Source organism: Nyctereutes procyonoides, unplaced genomic scaffold (assembly GCF_905146905.1).
Source record: "Nyctereutes procyonoides isolate TBG_1078 unplaced genomic scaffold, NYPRO_anot_genome, whole genome shotgun sequence".
NCBI lineage: Eukaryota > Metazoa > Chordata > Mammalia > Carnivora > Canidae > Nyctereutes > Nyctereutes procyonoides.
In genome coordinates this window covers 52,993,434-53,005,993 of record NW_026575131.1, presented here as the reverse complement: position 1 = coordinate 53,005,993, position 12,560 = coordinate 52,993,434, and the positions used below count along the sequence as shown (strand labels likewise).

General features: G+C 59.2%; 1 protein-coding gene across 4 annotated transcripts; it reads left to right on the top strand.

The window, feature by feature from the left end:
* Positions 1-277: 277 nt before the first annotated feature.
* On the top strand, positions 278-12,511 carry KANK3 (KN motif and ankyrin repeat domains 3). Of its 4 annotated transcripts, none has more exons than XM_055344030.1 (13): positions 289-312; positions 2,565-2,624; positions 3,205-3,331; positions 3,825-3,886; positions 4,718-6,010; positions 6,089-6,188; positions 6,377-6,565; positions 6,705-6,789; positions 7,250-7,466; positions 10,906-11,048; positions 11,167-11,367; positions 11,451-11,549; positions 12,266-12,511. In XM_055344030.1, the coding sequence occupies exons 4-13, from the start codon at positions 3,853-3,855 to the stop codon at positions 12,338-12,340; spliced, it is 2,436 nt and encodes an 811-aa protein (XP_055200005.1). In that variant the 5' UTR covers positions 289-312; positions 2,565-2,624; positions 3,205-3,331; positions 3,825-3,852; the 3' UTR covers positions 12,341-12,511. The 4 variants fall into 4 exon arrangements, with proteins under 4 accessions (XP_055200002.1, XP_055200005.1, XP_055200001.1 ...); XM_055344026.1 differs by having other exon boundaries at positions 6,308-6,565; XM_055344027.1 differs by lacking the exon at positions 2,565-2,624 and having other exon boundaries at positions 278-312; positions 6,308-6,565.
* Positions 12,512-12,560: the final 49 nt, after the last annotated feature.

Below are 12,560 nucleotides of genomic sequence, written 5' to 3'. Positions count from 1 at the left end.
TGCATCAAATCCAGCTCCTTAGTCCTGCGCTGGCCGGGACTTGGCCGCCCCCCTCCGCCCCCACCCCGCTCCCTCCCTTCTCCTCCCTGCAGCCGGCGCGGGGGACAGTCACTTCAGGCCCCGCCCTCAGCCCCGCCCCCCACGCGGCCCGGCCCGACCCCGCCCACCTCGCCTCCCCATTGGGCAGCTCGCAGATCCTCGGGCGCCGGTTGGCTGGCGTGGCCATCAGTTAGGTTCGAGGCCTTGATAACCCGTCCCCGAGCTTCGAGGGGGCGGGCTCGGGTGCGGGCGCGGCGGGGGCTGCGGCTTCAGGTAAAGCGCCAGTTTTCGGGGCCACTGATGGGGGTTTTGGGGGGATTTAGGGGACGTCCCGGGAAGGGGTACTGCGCCTCCTGCCCTTCTGCGGGCTCAGCGCCCGGCGAGGGGGCGGGCTTCGGGTCCTCTCCTGGGACCCCTCCCACCCCGGGCGCCCCAGGTGGCAGGGGCATAGTAGGGGGCTCCGGATTCCCGAGGTCGCCCTCCTCCCGCCCTTAGGAGCCAAGTGGGGGGCTTGTTCGCTCCCTAGCGCCCCATCTGACTCGGGGTTTTCCCAGCGTCGCTCCTGGAAAGCCTGGGGACCCGGTTCCAGCCCCTCATTCTGGACCTGGGTGTGTGGGGGGGTGATACGGAAACGGTGCTGGGGGGAGGAACCGACGGCCCCCGGGCCGGCAGACAATGGGGAGCGGATGGAACCGCCCGGCGGCGTTTCCTGCAGGAAACTGCTCTGTCTCTACGAGGCCGTCCTGGGGGGTGTGTGTGCTTTGGGGGTAGGGGTCCCTGAGTACCTCCTCCTCCTACCGTCATCAGCCTCCACTCCCCCTTCATCAGGGGGCCGAGAATCCCGCCCCAACTTTAGGGGATGCTACCGCTCAGGGCCTCCAGCCGGCAAGAACCCCCGTTCCCAGGACCGGGAGCCGCATTGCCCGCCGAGTCCCCCACCCATCAGGTTCCCTCATCACAACTCCGAGTCCCGAAATAGCCCCTGGGGCGGGAGTGGGGGCGTATGGCGTCGGCTCTGACGGCCTAATGAGGGGGTCTCAGGCAGAGGATCGGATCTAGCCAGCATCTCCCGCAGGGAGCGGAGAGGAGGAGGGCGCACCCCCACTCCGCTGAGGCCGCAGCCCCTGGAGCCGCCGTGGTGTGGGCCGGCTTCTTCCCCCACTGGGGAAACGGGCAGGGAGAGCCAGGGATGCAGGCTGGGAGGGATGAACCCCCTCGGGCTCTCGGGCCCCTGCCCTGGAGGGGGGAGCTGTTTCTAGAAGGCCATCAAGTGGGTGGCCACTGCAGAGACACTGGCAAAAGTGCCTGGGTCTAAATCCTGCCTCTGCCTATATGTGACCTTGGACGGGTGACTTAATCACTCTGTGCCTCAGTTTCTCCATCTGTGCAGTAGGGTAAAGGGTAATGATAAGAAAAACTCCCTTAGAGTTTTTTAGCTAAGATTTTTTTTTTTTAAGTCCATACCCATAAATTGCTTATAGTAGAACCTGGCCCATGGTGAATCGCAAAAGTGTTGTTGTTGTTGTTGTTGTTGTTGTTATTGTTATTTACCAATGTTGGGGCACTCATTTCTCAGGCCAGCTTCTCTGTCCAGCTGCTCTAGCTGATTTGGGTCTTGGCTGTCCACAGCTGTTTTTCTGAGTTCCTAGAGCCTCGGATTTGGGTGTGGCCAGGTCACCAAAGGAGGGGGCTGACCCCATTGAGTCACACTGCCAGCTGTGTGAGGCAGGCCTGGACCCCTAAATTGGCCCAGGTTTTTTCCACGACACAACGCTTCCCTGACAGTTTCCTGAAAACAAGTTGTGAGAGCACTGGCTGTCCTCCCTGATGACTGGCTGCCCTGCTGGCCAGCCCCTCTCAGCCGGTGTGAAGGGACGGGAAACAGCTGCTTCAGGACTGGGCGGGGCCCTGACTGTCTTCGGGTGGGGTGAGGGAGGTTTTAGGGACACAGCCTGGACATAGGCAGGGAGAGGCAGTGGAGCAGGGGGTGTCAGGCATGGAGGTGGTCATCATGGGTGCAGGAGGCTGGAAGGGGCGATGGCAAAGGCTGCCACGCCCTTGGCACATTGAGCCACTGGTCAGAGAGAGGACAGTTGGGTCTGGCAGGCACCTGGGTGGTAGAGGCTGGGGGGCAAGGAGTCCCCAGGAGATAGGCAGAGCCCAGTGTGAGGGCATTTCCCACAGGGAGTTGTCCTAGTCACTCTGTGCCTTAGTTTCCCCATCTGGAAAATGTGAATGATAGTATCTACCTAAAAGGATTGTATGGGGGTTGCATAATCAGGCAGGGTATGCAGTAGGCACTCAAGACAAGCTGCTTTCCCTTCCTCGAAGGTTTTTCATGTGGGCTCTTCAAAGCTCCATCTTTCCTACCCTGTGCTTTCCGACTGTCCTTGTTAAATATCACATTAGATGTGGCCCAATGTCCCTCAGTTTCTTCAAGTCTCCATCATGTTACCTGAAGATTGCCCCCAGCCCTGCGTACAGCCACAGCTCTGACAACCTGGGTGCTTATGGTTCCTCTACAGGCTCTTACAAGGCAGGAGCAGAACCCTGTGGCACTCCACTCAGACATCCTAGGGAGTCAGGTATCAATTAATTTGCATCCTTGGTGCCTCTCCATCATTCCCACAAGGCTCTCCCAAGCCACTTGGTAAAATCTCAGATGCAAAAGTATATCTTGTTTGCATTTCTTTCTTTTTTTAAAATAGTTTATTTATTTATTCATGAGACACACACACACACACACACACAGAGAGAGAGAGAGAGAGAGAGACAGAGACACAGGCAGAGGGAGAAGCAGGCTCCCTGTGGGGAGCCTGATCCCAGGACCCCATGACCCCGGGATTATGACCTGAGCCAAAGGCAGACGTTCAACTACTGAGCCACCCAGGCGTCCCTTGTTTGTATTTCTCTAAGGAAAAAAAGAATTCAGGGATCCCTGGGTGGCGCAGCGGTTTGGCGCCTGCCTTTGGCCCAGGGCGCGATCCTGGAGACCCAGGATCGAATCCCACGTCGGGCTCCCGGTGCATGGAGCCTGCTTCTCCCTCTGCCTATGTCTCTGCCTCTCTCTCTCTCTCTGTGACTATCATAAAAAAAAAAAAAAAAAAAAAAAAAAAGAATTCAAATGATCCTATTTTGTTCTTTTTTTTTTTTTTTAATATGCAGAATCTGACCAGATGAATTTCTAATGAGCCCATGAAGGGCTTCCAACTCTCACCTTCTTCTGAAGGTTCACACCTCATCCCTTTGAGCACCAATTTCTAATTTTGCCCTGGGACTGAGAAAACAGCAGGTCTGGAATGAACCCTTCCCCGCCCCCTCACTCCTGTTCTCTGATCACCCTCCTCTCTTCTCTTGATGCCTTTCCTGCCTCCTCCTGCCCAGCGGGCTGAGGCCTGGACCTGGGGATGCCCATATTCGTTCATTCTAACATTCCAAGGCCCCTTGAGGGAGCAGGGAGGACAGGACAGATGTGTGTGGGAGGGTGGGTGGGGGTCTGTTTCCTTTTTTTTATTTTATTTTATTTATTTATGATAGGCACACAGTGAGAGAGAGAGAGAGTCAGAGACACAGACAGAGGGAGAAGCAGGCTCCATGCACCGGGAGCCCGATGTGGGATTCGATCCCGGGTCTCCAGGATCACGCCCTGGGCCAAAGGCAGGCGCTAAACCGCTGCGCCACCCAGGGATCCCTGTTTCCTTACTTAGAATCCAGGCTGACTCCAGAGATACAGCCAGAGGGATGGGGCCGGCCCCAACCTCACCCCCTCTGGGGACATTTTCCAGGGTGTGTCTGGCAGCTACTCCAGGAAACATGGCCAAGTTTGCCCTGAATCAGAACCTGCCCGGTGAGTGTGCAAAGTGGGATACATGTGTGTGTCTGGATTGATATTTGGTGCCCATTCATGGACACGGCCCTGTGGTTCCCTCTTTTGCATGTGGCCACAGAGTCCTTTCTAACCATCCATCGGATAATGTCATGGCCCTGCTAAACCCTGCCTGTGGTGCCCTAATGTGTGTAATATAATCCCAACTCCTCCTTGCAACCCGGGAGGCTCCCCACAATCTGCCCTCTGCCCCCCCACCTCTCCTACTCCTCTCCCTTCTTTCACTCTGTTCCTGACACTCTCACCTCCACCCTGCTGTTACTCCAGCCCACCCTGCTCACTGTGTCCCAGGGCCTTTGCTCTGGCTGTTTTCTTTTAGGAACCTTGTGTCCCCAGCTGCTTCCTCCTCGTCATTTCAGTGCTTAACTTTTAAGTCCCTTCCGCAGGAAACTTGCCTTGACAACTAGAGCCAAAGTCACGCACCTCCTCCAATTATCCTGTATTTCATCTTATTATTATTAGCCCTAAGCACCTTTTGGAATGATCATGTATATTTATCTCCGCTAAGAGGGCAGGGTTTTGTCTGTCTTGTTCACTGATGTGTCCCCAGCGCCTAGAAAAGTGCTTGGCACACAGCAGGTGCTCAGTAAGGGTGGGATTGCATGACTCTTTGGTGCAGAGAAGCATTTGGTCCTCGGGCATGCGCGTGAGCGAAGGCAGGTGTGTGGGGTTTGGTGCAGGTGGAGCCGCGCAGGGCTGTCGTGGGGGCGGTGGGGGACGCGCTCCGTTTGTCCAGTTTCTCCCGGGTCGCCCCCCTCCCGCAGCCTGACCCCCCCCCCGTCATGCCTGCAGACCTGGGCGGCCCTCGCCTGTGCCCCGGCCCCACCGCGGGCGCGCGCAGCCCGAGCTCGCCCTACTCCGTGGAGACGCCCTACGGCTTCCACCTGGACCTGGACTTCCTCAAGTACGTGGAGGAGCTGGAGCGCGGCCCCGCCCCCCGCCGCGCCCCGGGCCCCCCGCCTGCGCGCCGCCCCCGTGCACCCCGGGCGGGCCTGGCCGGTGCGCGCAGCCCGGGCGCCTGGACCTCCAGCGAATCCCTGGCCAGCGACGACGGAGGAGCGTCGGGCGCACTCTCCCCGGGCGCGCCCTCGGGGCTCCTGCTGTCGCCGCGCGTGCCCGCGCGCAACGCGCGCGTCGAGCACACGCTCCTGGAAACTAGCCGGCGGCTGGAGCTGGCGCAGGCGCACGAGCGCGCGCCCAGCCCCGGCCGCGCGGTCCCGCGCAGCCCGCGGGGGTCCGGCCGCAGCAGCCCCGCCCCCAACCCCGCCCCCGCCCCCGCCTCCCCCGGGCCCGCGCAGCTGCAGCTGGTGCGCGAGCAGATGGCCGCGGCTCTGCGGCGCCTGCGCGAGCTCGAGGAACAGGCGCGCGCGCTGCCCGAGCTGCAGGAGCAGGTGCGCACGCTGCGCGCCGAGAAGGCGCGGCTGCTGGCGGGGCGCGGGCTCCTGGAGCCCGACGCGGAGGCCGAGGCGCGTCCGGACAAGCTAGCTCAGCTGCGGCGGCTCACCGAGCGCCTCGCCACCTCCGAGCGCGGCGTCCGCGCCAGGGCCGGCCCCTGGGCCGACGGCCCCGACGGGCCGGCTTCCAGGCGCGGTGAGGGCGCGCTCGAGGTCCCCGACGCAGCCGGGATCCCCGACGCGGCGCCGCAGACGCGGGACGCTGGCACCCAGGCGGTGCCGGAGACCCAAGACGCCAGGGCGCAGGCGGAGCCGGAGACCCAGGAGGCCGGCGTGGAAGCGGCCCCCGAGACCCTCGAGTCGGACGCGTGGGTGACCGAGGCGCTGCTGGGGTTGCCCGAGGCCGCCGAGCGCGAGCTGGAGCTGCTCCGCGCCAGCCTGGAGCACCAGCGCGGGGTGAGCGAGCTCCTGCGCTGCCGGCTGCGCGAGCTGGAGGAGGCCCGAGAGGCTGCCGAGGCGGAGGCAGCGGCGGCAGCGGAGGCCCAGCCCCAGCCCCGCGAGGCTGCCACCCAGACCCTGTGGGGTTGTGCCGCGAAGGCCACACAGACCGAGACCCCCGCCGAGGCCTCCGGCCCGAGTCAGGAGAACCCGTCGGGACCCACGGATGGGGACAGAGCCGTGGCCCCCGCGGGTGAGTCCCAACCCCTGCCTGAGCCGTGGCTTGATGGCTTCTGGACTCGAGCTCAGCACCCTCCTCCGACCCCGCCAGGCATCCTCAAATCCATCATGAAGAGGAGAGATGGTACCCCCGGCGCCCAGCCCAGCCCCGGACCCAAGAGCCTGCAGTTTGTGGGAGTCCTGAACGGCGAGTGAGCACCTTCCCCCTCCCCGTGGCGGCGCCTGCAGGGACGGAGACGGGGGTTTGAATCCTGGCTCTGCCGCGGACTCGCAGAGCGGCCTTGGAAAGCCGGTTTCCTCTTCTGTAAAGTGGGGACAGCCACGCCCAGCTCTCAGGACGCGAGAACGAGCCCACAGGGAGCCTCTCACCCCGCCCCAGGTACGAGAGCTCGTCCAGCGAGGACGACAGTGACAGCGACAGCGAGGACGGCGCCGCCGAGCCTCCAAGGAGCAGCTCCTCCGGGGACGACAGCGGCAGGGATGTGGGGGACGACAGTGGCGGGGACGTCCTGGATCCCGAGCGGGAGCCAGAGCCGGAGGCAGAACCGCAGCCCGGTGCGCAGGGCAGGTGAGCGGAGTTAGGGACCCGGAGTTGGGACGAGTTGGGACGGCGGCTTTCTTTGCCGCCCTCCGCGCCTCCCCCACCCGACCCCCACCCCCACCCCCACCCCGACCCCTCCTGAGCCTCTCCCGGCCTAACCTGGTAGGTGTGAGCTGAGCCCGCGCTTGAGGGAGGCGTGCGCAGCGCTGCAGCGGCAGCTGAGCCGGCCCCGCGGAGTCGCCCGCGACGGCGTGAGTGCCAGCGAGAGCCTTTTCCGCGTGGAGCCGTGGCCCCATCGGGCACCCCCCACTCCCTCTTAGGGAAAAACACAGAGTTGGGGTGGGGGGCCCAGGTTCCACCCCGTGGCGCCGACACTTCTACTGATCCCAGGCTCTCCAAAGGGATCTCCGCCCAGGGACAGCGCTGAAGTTTTCCGTTTTCCCCAGAACGGTGCGCCCCAAGCCCCAGGCGCACCCCCGTACTCCCCAAAGGCGAGCGGTCACCGCCTTCCTCCACTCTAGGTTCCCTCACAGGCTCAGTCCCAGAGGGGCGGACTCCTATGCCTTGAGCCTGGGACCCTCACTGGCTGTTCGCCCTCCTCCGAAAGGGCGCGGCCTCGCGGGACCTTCCTCCCCTGCTGAGACCCCCCCCCCCCCAACACACACACCGCAGTCTGGACCATCTCGGACGCCTTTCTTCTGCTCCCCGCAGGGCGCCGCACGCCTGGTGGCCCAGGAGTGGTTCCGAGTGTCGAGCCAGCGGCGCTCCCAGGCCGAGGCTGTGGCTGGGGTGCTGGGCGCTGTGGGGCGCCTGGGCCCCGAGCTCCTGGCGCACGTGGTGAACCTGGCCGATGGCAACGGAAACACAGCCCTGCACTACAGCGTGTCCCACGGGAACCTGGCTATCTCGAGCTTGCTGCTGGATACCGGTCAGCACCTTCCTCCAGGGTTACAGGATCCCTGTGTCCTGGGCAGATTGCCAAGGGCCTTCAGCCCTCTCCACTTGCAGCTCTGCCTCTCACTTTGCAGGGTCGCCGGAATACCTGCCTTTAAAATTTGGTAGGCCTAAATTTAGAGGAATTACTTAGTGTCACCAGCCTTAGTTAGCTTCCTCATCTGGGAAATGGGGATGCAACACCCCCCACCTGGGGCAGCTGTGATCACAGGTGTAGAATAGCGCCAGGCACTCGGAGGAGGCCAGTCAGTGGTCACTGTGTGCGTTGTGCCCCTGGATCTCCAGTCCTGGCGCTCACCTCATTCCTGGGCCCCTGTACCCAGCCACCTGCCCCTCCAGGCTTGCAGGAGAGATACCCACTGGTCAGGGCTCTGACCACCCTCCCGGGCTGGACCACTGTGCCTTGTCTTCCATCCCCATGTCCTGCATTGACTCAATTTTACACATTTCTATGCCCTGCCCCCTGCTAGCTAATTCCTTGCCCCAACTTGCCCCCTCTGGAGCTGAGATACCCACACCCAGGTGTTCCTGAGCTCACAGACATGGGTGTTGAAAGCCTACTGGGTGCCAGTAGTGCTGGGGTGGGGGTGGGCCACCCATGTACAGCTACTTTCCCTGTGGGACTCACAGTAGAGGGGACAGTGGGCAGTACGCTGACCAAGAGCCCTCCTGACACCTTCCTGGGTGTCATTCTTCAGGGCTAGCATCTGCTGGGACCTGCCCTTGGAGGCTTCCCACTGTCCCCTCCCCGACTCCACTGCCCCCAAACACAGGTCTGTCCCATCCCTGAAGATCTTGGTGACCTGGGGAAGAGCACAGTTGCTCTGAGCTGGACCGGGCGCTAGAGCTTGGGAGGGGGCATGAGGCATGATTCAACTTGGACCTCATCTCCCCTCCAGACCTTTCCCTTTCCTCGCCCAGCCGTACCTTGGAGCCTCTCGCTGATCAGACCACAATTCCCTCTGTCTCTTCTTCAGGCTTCTTCCTTCGAGCTCCCATCACTCTTCCTATGTCTTCCGTTTATTTATTTATTAAAAATATTTTATTTATTTATTCATGAGAGACAGAGAGAGAGAGGCAGAGACACAGGCAGAGGGAGAAGCGGGCTCCATGCAGGGAGCCTGACTCGATCCTGGGTTGGGTCTCCAGGATCATGCCCTGGGCTGAAAGTGGCGCTAAACCACTGAGCCACCGGGGCTGCCCCCCACCCCCTTTTAAAAGATTTTATGGGTCTTCCGTTTTAGCTCCAGGCCAACTCTCCCCTGCAGGTGAATCCTCACCAGTTTCAGTATCTTTGTGGAGCATCGCTCTCATTTCCAGGCTGCTCTATTCCTTAACACCCTGCTCCCAACCCTGTCACCTTGACCTCTACCCTATGTCAGCCTTCCACTTGTAAGGTCACCCGGAGATCAACGCCTTCATAGAGTCTTCTGGGCTCTTACCCCCCAAAAAATTTCAGCTCTCCAGTCACCTGGCCCTAGCAGCCCGTGGACCTCATGGGACCACTGTTGTTCATGCCCCCCCCTTTGCCCCCTTGCTTCCTTGTTCTCCCTCCGCCATTAACTACTCCTTTATGTCCCCTTTCAAACTCTTCCCCATGGCCCTCACACCCCACTTGCCCTGTAGGCCCCAGAACTGCACACAATAGACCCTCAAGTGCCGGTTTCAGTAATGAGCAAGCTCTCAGGAACCTATGGCAGTGAGCTCATGGGCTGTGGGGAGGAGTGGAAATAGGCAATTATCAAGGAAAAAATGAAATAATTACAAATAGGGGTAAGGGCCACCATAAAACATAACCAGGGGAGGAAGTGGGGTGATCCTTTGGCTTAGGAAAGCCTCTGGTGGGAGGGGAGGGGAAAATAGGTGGGTGCCCTGGCTAGCCTGCAGAAACCCCACTCTGGTTATTTCTGTGTGCCCTTCACCACATTCCACCAGTCACAGAAGCTTGTGGAAGCAGTAAACACCTAGAAAGCATGCCGTACAACCAGGGGAAACCCCCCCCCCCCTTTAGATACCACTTAATCCCTCTTCTTCCTAGCCCACTGAGTCCTCCTCTCTAAAGGGCATCCACTCCATGACCCTGTTCCAAGTCCCAGGTCCCTCACTGTGCATCTCTCCCCAAGCTGTTGTAGCCTCATGGAACTTTCTGAATCATGGGAGACAACAGCCTAGTCGCTCTAGTAACTGTGCCTGGAGTAGGTGCTGTGAAGGAGGGGGCCAGAATGGTAACAGATGATCCCAGAGGAAATAGAGCCAGTGCTTAAGGGGTGGTCACAGTCACCAGTGTTCCTTTCCTTGGGCTGCTATAACAAAGTAGGACAATGTGGTGGCTTAAGAGAATGGAGATTCGTTTTCTTGTAGTTCAGGAAGCCCAAAGTCCAAAATCAAGGTTGGCAGGCCTGGTTCCCTCTCAGGAGCTCAGAGCAAGAAATCTGCTCCATGTCTTTCTCCTAGCTTCTAGTGGCTGCCTGAAAACTTTAACATCCTGTGGCTGATGGCAGCTTCTCTTCTCTGCCGTGGTCTTCACTGGTCTTCTGTGTGTCTGTCTCTTCTAGGACGCCAGTATTATTAATTAGGGTCTACAGTAACGACCTTGCCTTGATTACATTTGCAAAGATCCTATTTCCAGTTAAGGTCACATTCATAGGTACAGGGTAGGTAGGACTTTTATCTTTTGGTGGGGACACAACTCCATCTGTAACACAGCCTTGGAGAAAGGATTCCAGAAGGACAAAAGTCGGAGGACAGCCTCGAAAGCCGTGGTGGACAAGGGCCTATATTCCAAGAGCAATGGGGGATGGTGAGAGGGTTTTAAATAGGTGACTAGGCCAAAGTTCTCTTGATCTGCATGGAAATGGGTAGATTTGGACACTAGGGTAGACCAGTTGACAGAACTCTTTAGGGATGAGGACAGGGACAGAGACAGAGTGAAAATCTTGAGTTCCACTTCCAGCGCAGAGCCTAACTCAGGGCTCAATTGTACAACCCTGAGGTCATGACCTGAGCCAAAATCAAGAGTTGGATGCTTAACTGGCTGAGCCACTCAGGCGCCCTAAATGGACTTAGTTCTCAGGGGTGGGGGGCCCACAATGGTGGGTGATAGCTACAAAAATAGGAACATAAGTTTACTGAGGACCTACTATGTGCTAAGTGTTCTAGTTATTGGGGGATACAACAGAAAACCAAACCAAGTCTCTAACCCAACTGGAAATAAGCAGAAATTTGAGCAGAACCTGAGCCAGGAGCCGTGTGGCTCTTCCCAGAGAGAACCTCGGAGGCAAAGGGAGCAGGAAAATCCATGACCCAGTAACCACCCCCATTACACGGATGGCAAACCTGAGTCTGGGGAAGCATTCAACCAGGTTGGGCTGAGGGTGTCAGCTTCTTGGCTGACTGACCCCTCCACTGTCCAGGGGTCTGCGACGTTGACCACCAGAACCGGGCTGGCTACTCAGCCCTCATGCTGGCTGCGCTCACCTCTGTGGGGCGAGAAGAGGACATGGCTGTGGTTCAGAGACTCTTCCATCTGGGGAATGTTAACGCCAAGGCCACCCAGGTGCGTGGGCATTTCTTCCCTGGGTGGTGGTCTGGTCCATCCCTTCTACTTTGGGTTAGTCTCTGACCTCTCTTCCAGAACCCTCCCCAGCCGTGTCCCCTTCTTCCTCACTCCCCAGACAGGACAGACAGCCCTCATGCTGGCCATCAGCCATGGCCGCCAGGACATGGTAGCAGCCCTTCTGTCATGTGGGGCTGATGTGAATGCACAAGACGCAGATGGGGCCACAGCGCTGATGTGCGCCAGTGAGTACGGGCGCCTGGACACTGTCCGGTTGCTGCTGGCCCAGCCAGGGTGTGATCCGGCCCTCCTGGACAATGTGAGCCACCATGGGGCTGAGGTGGAGATGGCAGGGGGCCTGTGCATGGATTCAAGGACCTGACTGTCCCCATTGTTCCTCAGGAGGGCACCAGTGCCCTGGCCATTGCCTTGGAGGCTGAGCAGGATGAGGTGGCTGCTCTGCTGCATGCCCACCTGACCTCGGGCCAGCCAGATCCCCTGGTGAGTGCAGCTCCTAGCCCAGAGAAACAAAGCCTCCCAGCTGTACGTTGGGTTCAGAGATGATACCAAGTGTGCCCCAGGAAGATATCCCCTAGGGAAGCAGGCAGGATTGGGGAACCTGAGTCTGAATTCTTCCATGTGGCTGGGATTTGATGTTCAACCTGCGAAATACCTGAGACACACCTCCCCGCTTTACAGGTCATGAGCCTGAAGTCTCCAGAGGGGAAGTGACCTAAGGTCAAAACAGAGCTGTTAGACCTGGCTCAGACCTTGTCAGTGGAGCCTGCTACTGCCCCCAGGGAAGCTTCCACAAAGGAATAAGGGATCCTTTAGAATTAGACACGGAGGGGAAGTGGGGTGCAAGCTCCCTGCAAGCCAGGAGAACACTCAGTTTGCCTCTAAGGGAGAAAGGCTTACTCTCTTTTTAAAATCAAGTGCCAGGCTGTTCTTAGTACTTTGCTTATTAAACTCAATCAGCCTGCCCATCCTGCACTCTCCTGTTACAGATGTGAGCAAGGAGACATGGAGGTCAAGGGCTTCCTCCAGGTCAGATAGGGCAGAGGCAGATTAAAAACCAGGCAGTCTGGTTCCACTGTAAAAGATGGGGTTCCCCCTAAGTGGGACCATAGCGTAAAGGAACAAGACCTCCATCAGGTTAAGTATTCTTGTGTCTAAGGGGGCTGAAACCCTAGCATCGTCCCCACCTCTCTCCCCAGTCACCTCTTGAGTCCACCCCTGATGTGCCTGATGGAGAATGCAGTGACCATAGAGAAGACCCCCAGCCTCAGTGACCAGCCTGGCACCTTGGACCTGGATTGGGAGAAGAGAGTTAGTTCCTTCCACCACCCCAGCCTCTGGGACACAGCAGGGGCCAGGGTTAGTCATCCAGATAACTAGCCTTGGGCCCAGAAAAAAGCTTGGATGACAAGACCCACTTTCAGAATAAAACATTACTAACTCAACTCATGTCTTGTTTTGGGGACACATACACATAGTTCCCCCTCCCCCCAG

Coding starts and splice junctions, on each gene's coding strand:
- KANK3 (XM_055344027.1), top strand. CDS start 3,853: ATGGCCAAGTTTGCCCTGAATCAGAACCTGCCCG. Junction 7,467..10,905: donor GAGCTTGCTGCTGGATACCG/GTCAGCACCTTC, acceptor TCCACTGTCCAG/GGGTCTGCGACGTTGACCAC. Junction 11,550..12,265: donor CGGGCCAGCCAGATCCCCTG/GTGAGTGCAGCT, acceptor CTCTCTCCCCAG/TCACCTCTTGAGTCCACCCC.